This window comes from Phymastichus coffea, unplaced genomic scaffold, assembly GCF_024137745.1.
Source record: "Phymastichus coffea isolate CEN01 unplaced genomic scaffold, Cenicafe_Pcof_1.1 PCOF00031, whole genome shotgun sequence".
NCBI lineage: Eukaryota > Metazoa > Arthropoda > Insecta > Hymenoptera > Eulophidae > Phymastichus > Phymastichus coffea.
In genome coordinates, this window is record NW_026706842.1 from 1949171 (window position 1) to 1958478 (window position 9308).

Consider the following 9308-nt stretch of genomic DNA (forward strand, 5'->3'; position numbering starts at 1 on the left):
TGAACTTTATGAATTTTCCAAGCTCCCAGCCCTATTCTGCGCTCTTGTCGACGTTGCTTTCTTTCTGCGCGTTTTGTTGGAAAATGCTCGGCCAGAGAGTCGCATCGAGCCGTATAAAGGGACAACATACAGAGTGTGCAATTTACCCCGTTTTTTGTAGCGGTCTGCAAATTTTAGCTCCAAATTGTCTTTCCAAAAACTTGAAGTTAGATTGTGCCGATGTTGAATTGTTTTCGGCGTTGAATAAATCGTTTCATAAAATGGCCCTCTACGTTGCGGCCAGTGAACAGGATTGATAGCGCGGCTCAGCCGCTTACAATAACAAAAAGCTGCATCACAACGCGAGCATTTATTACAATAATGCTAACTAGGCGAGTGAGCGAGCGAAAAAGATTTATTGCTGTGTGAATATCTGATCTGTTTGTCACCAGGGGACGGCAGACACAAGCAAGCAGGAAAAAAACAGCGAGGCGCCACCTCAAAGGAAAGTAAACTCGAGCGTCATATCGGCGATGACGTTGCAGCTTCCTCGCGCAAAAGGTGAAAAAAGACAGATAAAACGCCATGCGCTACCGCCTCCGTGCTGCAGCGTCCTTCTCCGTTTCATTTTTTTTTTTTTTTCATCTCCGATACGCAACGTCGATCCTTCTTCCGACGCGCGACGCGTGTCAGGTTTTCTGGCGTATATCTAAACGCTTCCAGGCCGCTTGTGCAAATCATCGGATTCTAGCTTGGGAATGAATGCCTTAACAAGCCAGAGATAATCGAGTGACGCGCGGCGCAAAGGTGAATTGCACAAACAACCCTCGCGCCAGCTCGTTAATACCCACCGACGCCGCCGACGCCGCCGACACCGCCGACGCCGCCGAGGGGGAGAAGAGCAGAAGCCTTGAATTATGCTGATCATCCGGCCGGGCTTTTTCATTCTGCTCCCGTGAAAATTGCGATTAAGTGCTTCAGTTAATTGTACCCGGGGCACGCCTTTGACGACCAACAAGCTACCAGCTTTACCCCTTTCACACTTTTACATCACGATGAGTAATTGACAGATTCGCAAGACTCTCTTGTAAACTTATGGTGCCTGCTCTTTCATTTAAATATTTTCACCTTATTCGTAATTTCATTGATTTCGATCCATGTTATTCAGTGACATTTATTATTTAAAATCATTTACAAAGTTAATATTTCTGTAAAATAAGTTGAAGCATCGATACGCATGTTGACATAATAACATGTAGTTGTAGTTTGCTTGTGCACATGAGTAATCGTGCCATCTCATAAAAGAGCGTTCGATCATCGCAAGCGAATCCCCGCTCAAAATAAAACATCGGTTTGGTTGACCGCAGAACGATAAAGCGAGTGCCTCGTGTACACAGAGAGACACAGACAATGGGAGTTTGATGTTGCGTGATGCGACGATAGTTGCCACCCGCTGGGTAGGATCGCTGGATCTATGGCGTCATTAGAAGCGGCGCGCCTGTTGACATCGCGCTATAAACACAAGCAGCGGTATCATCCCCGACGAGGACGACTGACAGACGGCCGAATATTGTAAGTGCCTTGTCACGCGGCGCTCGCGCGCGATTTACGAGGGAGCTGTCTCCTCTCGCTCCCGCGGAATACATTAACTTGGCTCTCTCTCTCTCTCTCTCTCTCTCTCTCTTTCTCTCTGTCTCTCTGTCTTGGTCTCTTGCTTTATATACGTATGAGCCGCTCCTCCTTCTGTATTACTTGCCATCGGCCTTGTCGGCCTTCTGCTGCGCGCGACTTCGACAAATCGCTCTCGCGAAATGAGATCTTTCTCTGTCAGCGGTCGCTTATATAAATCTCGCTCAACATCAGCCAAGACAATACTTTGACGATGGCTGTAACCAAACTGGTTGTAAGTATTTTCAATAATCAGCAGTCGTCATTGTCTCAAAGTCATCGCGCGTGAGTAAGAGAAACATTATGCCAGAGTTATTTGATGTTTAATTAGAAGAAGGATGAAACCAGATAGTTTCTCTTTATTTTCGCTCTCTTAGAAGTTATGTTAGCAGTCGGAGGGGTGAGTAAGATGCCAGGGTCCGGTGGTCCTTAGGATTACGGCTTTGAGAACCGGTTGGCCAAGCTCCTCTCTCTCTCACTCTCTCGCCCTCCTTCTCTCCCTATCTCTCTCTCTCTCCCTCCCTCTCTCTCTCTCTCATAAAGATTTCTCATAAAGAAGATTGTTTAATGCATCGCCCTTGATTGTATGCATCTAGAAAGTAACGATATCATAAAAATTCACGAGGATGCCAATCTACCTTACCCACACTGCACTCAGCTTCAAACAAACGTTTTTCATGTTTTGTTGCCGAGAGACACGAGAGGAAAATATAGAGGACGAGGGATTCCTGCCCAAATGACATTACTTGGAAATGATTAAATCTGATATTACAATAGGTGCGATATTTTGATATTTTCTTTTTTAAAGATTCTATAATAAATTGAATCATTCTTGAATTTCTTTTCAAATTGCTTTTCGTGCAGCTGATATTTTTAAGAATAAACTAACCGTTCTATTAACTCCGCTTACTCAGGTTCGGTAGGAAAGCATCAGTAGCGGAATATAAGTAGCTATAAATCTGCTGGGGAGCTCCGTGAAAAATTGATATACCGCAGCTATCCCGGAAGTGCACGGGAAGACTAGGGGTTTGCCTTTTACCTTACGTATGAAAGTCAATGGTGAGCGGAAGACCATATCAATAAGTATCTCTTGTGCATTGAGATTCTGCGCCGGTTCTGTACTCAATACTACTACTACCGGCATTTGCGAAAATAATACGCTCCCTGCGAGCATATCTATAACTTTTGTAACTTTTTCACTTTTTCTCTTGAAAATTCTTTAAAACGGTTTTTCGACTATATATCGCATAATAAATATAAAATGAAAAGTTGATTACACTTTTATAAAGGGTCTGCTTTCTGCACTGGATAAAAATAAAACGAAATGAGCAGAGTCATTATCGTTATTCTATGTATAGAAGTTTTAGGAGTCTGTACTTAACAAGAATAATAGGCGCATGCTCATTGAATAAACCGCGCATAAATGTAAACGAATATTTAGCTTTAATATTCTGGCTACATGCACTGGAGCGTTTACTGCCCTCATCAATGCATAATATTCGCATCGTCGCGCGCAGCTACCTCCTTCATCTTGGACGCTCTCAAGTGTACGTGTATCGGTAAACGATCAATCAGTCGGTGCGCACCTGTGCAAGTCGTACGCGTGCTCGGAGGAATAGGAATACCAAGAGAGAGAGAGAGAGAGAGAGAGAGAGAGAGAGAGAGAGAGAGAGAGAGAGAGAGAGAGAGAGAGAGAGAGAGAGGGAGGGGTACGAATATAACGAGAGAAGTATTTTAGGTAAAAGAGGGGTTGGGTGTCTTGGCAAAGTAAGTTCAACCGATCCAATGAGTTTTGTCAAAATAAAAACATTTTTCTGTACGATAAATATCGCGTACATCCATATAATTGATTGTATTCGAATTGAATGATCGATATTTTTCCAGCTATATAGCTTATTCAGAATGAACGATTGTATGGAAGCATTGAAGATTTTATGTATAAATAAAAAGAAAATTGTCAACGAACGGAAGAGAGAAAATGTTGGCAGAAAATAGTATTTCAGCACACGACATTTGTCAGTGGCGGAGAGTAAAAAGCAGCAAAGTAAAACAGACACGAGATGCACAGAATAGAAAAAAACGGGCAACTCGTCTGGAGCAAAGGGATGCTGAAAAACAAAACGCCAGTACCAAGAGAAGCTAGACAGGGACAGGAGAAAGGGGCAGACGAGTAAAATGGGAAAGCAAAACACAGAGTCAAGGGAAAGAAAAAGGCCGGGGATAAAGTACGGCGCAAGGTGGAGAGCGCGAGGGGTAGGAATGGAGTAGAACGCGAAAGAGAAAAAAGCAGGCGAGCGAGCGAGCGAGCAAGCAAGCGCCCGTAAGAGAAAGGGTAAAGAGAGACGGGAAATAAAAGCCGACGAGAGATAGGGATGAAGGAGGAGGAGGAGAGAAGGGCATGGCAAGGCAAGAAGGAGGTGGGGTGCGCTCGCGCGAGAGGGATGGAGGCCAGGAGGAGGAGGAGGAGGAGGGCCGTGAAGTATCGACCCGAGTCTCGGTGTGCCAGGGGCTTTTGTTACTATAGGCATCTCTCTGCTCGAGCTAGCGAGCGCCAACCTCGAGGAGACACAACGCGTATATACCTGCCAAGCGCCCACCCGATTTTCCCGGGTTGCCACATCGCTCGCTCGCATACACTGACGCGCTCTCGCTTCCGCCCTCCTCATCCCTCCTTCTCTGTCTTTTCCGCGGATGCAACCAGCCATTCTGCCTCTTGTACAGCTCTACAGAATTACTTTGACCTTTTTTCCTCTCGAGCTTTAACCAAATATCAATTTTCTCTAACATTTACGCTCATTTTTCCCTTGTAATGGAGCATAATAATCACTTCATCGATATTTTTGCTGCGCGGTATTATCCCTTGAACAGAAACATTCTTATACTTGAAAAAATGCACTGCGGAATAGGTAATTTGGCATGCACCTATTTATCGATTCTTTGCATCAATCAATTATGTCTGTTAAATTTGTAAACGTCTTAACCTTATCGTCTTAACGTTATCGAATGCATTAGTTGTAAAAATGGTTCATTCTGTTTGGCTCATCGATTTCGTACTTCTGATACGAACAAATATATCTTCATACAAGTCATTATAAAATCAGAAAAAATAGAAAATTAATGTATTAAGAAAAAATTGCCGTCTAATCAGCGACTAGTAAAGATGCGCAAGCCTATAAAAACAATGGGTTGTGTTCGAACCGGCCTACTATAGAGGTCAGGTTATTCGAGTAATCGGACTGACAATACAGTCATGCTGTCGTTGGAAAACGTCTAGTACGCTTGCCTACAATAATTTATGTTGTATTTATTTCTAGTATATTATATATAAAATTTATTGACTTACAGTTCTTACCTCTGCTGCAGTAAATTATGAAGGGATTTTTTACTGACTATTATCATAGCGGAAATTCTTCTTGTCTATGGAATATGACAGACATATTTATATGCGTAAAAATTGGAAAAAACACATTGCCTTCAATACGTAATTTAATTTGACTTGTACTTTCTGGATGATTCTTTCCTATTGAAGAATAAAAAGTAAAGAGTACTTTGGATTTCATAGCCAAGCCCACGATCGTGCCTGGTAGCAAGGAGAGCGTAGAAGCAGAAATAAGGGGAATTGCGCGCGCATCACTGAGGTGCGCTAAGAGAACAACGGGAGGGCCGGCACTTCAACCCTATACGTGGAATTCGCCAGGCAGGCGCATCGTCGACCTATGACAATAGGGGGATCCTCCAATCCTCCCACGAGCGCACCATTGTCTGCGCGTGCTCTCTCGCTCCTTCGCTTTACGCCAAAGGCTGAAAAGCCTCGAGCCACTAGCTCTCATGGCGCTTATTGCCCATGCGTCGATGCGCACGATCCATTGTTTTACGCTTGCCAGCGGGGGCGTCCCTCCCAAGACTCGGTCGCCATTCTGATTTTACTCCCACTTTAAGCCAGCCCTTCTCACTTTATCATTCATTATCATTGCACAGCCTTTTATTTTACTTGATCGTCATTTTTTCCACTTTGTAATAATCAACTTTAATGGAAAAGTGCAAATATCGTTAATTTTTTTGTAGCAATTTAGGTTGGAAAACTATTTCCACACAATACTATTATGGATATTTTATGAATTCGTAAAAAAACGTTCACTCTAAGTAAAAAACGGCCTTATCAATAATACTTTCCACACTTTTAGCTCTGATAAAAAGTTTAATAATAATAGCCAAATAATTCTGCATTATATTTGTCACAGTATAGCCAACGATTATAATAGCCAATTACGTAAACTCGTAATGGAAATAACTTTCTTTGAAATGTAAATATTTAACGTACTTTCATTTTACTTCTAATTTTTTATTGTTAGTCGGTGATTTATCGACTTACTATTATGATGTTATAAATAATTTATGGCTATTATCGATAATCAACTAGGTTTTGTATTGCATTCGATTGAACAGATTATTTATGACTATCGCGATAAAGTGTCGTGCGAAAGTTTCTTTCTTGTTGAAAAGAGAAAGGAACTTGCCACTGTTTACCTTTATACGGCGTGGAAATCAAGATTTTCTTTTTGATAGGAAAGGTAACGATGGATATCGTCTTTTTTTTCTTAGCTGAACTTTTCTTCGATTGTTCATGGCAAATACACATTTAAAAGTATATCAATATATCTTTTTCACTTGAAAATAATTCACATTACGTTACTACGCAAAATAAACAGATAGCACAGCAGCTTACATCACAATAGTCGCGAAAGTTTTCACTGTGAGTTGAGTATTGTAGTTTTTTCATGTCTCTCGAGAGCAATTTTTTTCATTCTCTCCCACAGCATCGGGTATGGATGAATCGTTCGCGCAAAATCAGCTCTTTCCAATTTATACAATTTACACGTTTCAACAGCAACGACACTAGCAACTCTTTTGGCGTCTGACATCACTAACGCTATTTCACCAAAGTGAGCACCGTCTTCCAAGTGACAAACTTCTTTCCCACTGTGCGTATACACAGCCACTGTACCGATTTGTATGAAATACATGCAGTCACCCGTTTGGTTGGCTTTGACAATTAAGTCGTTTGTCAAGTATATCTCTGACTTTAGTAGACCGACAATACGAGCTAGTAAAGAAATAGGTAAATTGTTAAAAAAAGTTACATTCTCTACAAGTTTACGACACGAATGCATTCTGATCTCTTGACGCATGTGCATTGAAAGAATACTCAAGACCTCGGGCTCCCTGAAGAAGCGCCTTTGAAATTTAAATTCGTAGTACTGCACTATCCTTTTCTGCGTCTTACGCGGCAATTGCTTATGACTCATGTATTGAGATAAGTGTGCGAGGGCCGCCTGATACTTTAATTTTGACGAATTGGTGCCTTTGAAAACTTGCATCACTTGTGCTAATAGGAAACAAATCTTTATTGTTCCGAAAAATAGAAAAATAATTACCTGTAATTTAACATGAGTTGACAAGATTGCAATCAAATTCAATTTGATAATAATAGAAAATTTGATTACTCACTAAGTACTGATCCTCAGCTGTATGGGGCTCAGTTTTGATCAGGTATCCAGAGTGCATTAGTGTCGAAATAGCTCGAAGCATGCAATGCTCGTATCTATCTGCGTTAGTTGCATTGTCCCACAATTGTATAGAATTGATCCAAGAATTATTGTGTGGGCGTTCAGGTGCAACGAAAGAAACAACAGCCACCGGAACCATCCAATATAAACACGCTTCCCAGTGCAGAGCAATTACCAACCAAAATATCGTGCTAATAAAATCATACAGAGCACAACAAATTTCGTAATCTCGCGCTAATTTATTGATGTATATTATAAATGAAATAATGCGAAAAATGTGGAAAAGTGAGGCCATTTCTCGAGCAACTATATAGCTATTCCAACTGTTGATAAATATTAAATCTGTTGGAAAAGATCCAATTAGATCGTAAACGAATGCTTTTTTAACGTACATTATTGCTATTTTCTTTGGCTTTAACTCCGCCATACTTTGAGAATTATCAAAATATCTGTGAAAACCACATGCACGGTTTAATTTGGAACATATAAAATTGAAATTTATAGGATATTGGCATTAATCATATATTTTCAAACGTGAGTAAAAACAAGTTACTTTACCCTGTTAAAAAATTGATAACGATGTCGCAACAGTACAAAAATATCAGAATATTCTTTATGAAAGTCCACGCAGAATCACTTCTCTCCATATCAAAGGCGGCTTGATAAGGAAAAGCTATTAGGCCAGCCGCTATGATCAGTACCATTAAAGCATCCCACCAATGTCTGAATATGAAGATGTAATGGCTGTCAAGATATTTTCGATCTAATGAACTAACTTATCTAAGATAAAGGTCTCTTACCTGAATACACTAAATGGATGAATTATGTAAGGGTGATGACGTGCATGACGTCGTTTTTCATAATCAATAGAAGCATGACTTCTCAAATATCTTTGTGCACTTCGACTTTTGTGAGATGCCACAAAACTTTCACGACAAAATGAATATAAGTAATTAAGTCGATTGTTTTCTGAAGAAAACGATCTGTCTTTTTGTTTTTTGATGTTTATTGCAAAATGATCACGATCTTTGACCATTTTTAAGCATTAATATTCTTGAAAATCAAATAAGTAATAGTAGGTTATATTAAAATAAAAACAAATTAGTAACGTCAGTATGTTTTGCAATCGGTTTCGATTTTCTAATGCTAGGCGCATCACTGTCACTTTGTGTTTAAAATCCGAAATCAAATTTGATATTTATATAAAATTGCAAAGCATCATTGATAAAAGCACATTAAATAGAATTATTCTTATAAATTATCGTTTTTAATTTTTATATTATTTTATTACATTAACAACACATTATTGTCAATCTATTGATAATTAACATTTTCAAGTAGAGATTAATCTGTCTTAAAACATACGTTTTGTAATTCTTGAAATGCTTCGTGTCATTTATTATTATTAGCAAAAACTTCTTATTCTAATTAATATAGGCTTGCACGTTGGTTTATACTTCTTATCTCCATAATTTTTTACTTGAAACTTTGATGGAATAACTGTATTATCAGCAGTTAAATATCACACATAAGTGAAATTAGATTAATATTATATCCGTTATCATGATAATTTTTTTTTGAAAATATAATTCAAGATTCGAATTTGCACACGGTACGTGCAAAATTTACTATCACTAGCGACATCTTTGTGCCACCTTTTATATCATTTAATTCAAAACTACCAACTACTTTCAGAGAAATAATTGAAATCGTCGAACTTTTATGAAAATATATTAATGAGAGCCTGAACACGAAAATAGATGATGCTCAATATATTCTTAATAGAATAGATGCACTTATTTTTTATTTTTTATTTTTTTTTTTCAAGGCCCTTAATTACATCAATAAATTTTGTATAGTTACAATATTAAAGTCATAGAATCAATAATCAACATGTGTTAATATTACAGATTTACTTACTTTGTTAAAATAAACCAATGTATAACTGCAATTGTTAATTAGAACAGTTTTTTTAGTTATATTCATGTTCTTTATCTATTTAAATTCCAAAAACAATAAAAATACAATAAGTATATTAAATTACTACACGATATTCCATGATGAAATTATTAATTAGTTATGATTTAAATTTTG

The 9308-nt window shown here is 38.8% G+C and overlaps 1 protein-coding gene across 1 annotated transcript; it reads right to left on the bottom strand.

Moving 5' to 3' along the window:
• Positions 1-6395: 6395 nt before the first annotated feature.
• LOC131663085 (potassium/sodium hyperpolarization-activated cyclic nucleotide-gated channel 1-like) lies at positions 6396-8250 on the bottom strand. The gene is made up of 4 exons (XM_058933179.1): positions 8015-8250; positions 7773-7937; positions 7156-7663; positions 6396-7082 (listed from the first exon to the last, which is right to left on the bottom strand). Exons 1-4 carry the CDS (start codon positions 8248-8250, stop codon positions 6396-6398), a joined length of 1596 nt encoding a protein of 531 aa, XP_058789162.1.
• Positions 8251-9308: the final 1058 nt, after the last annotated feature.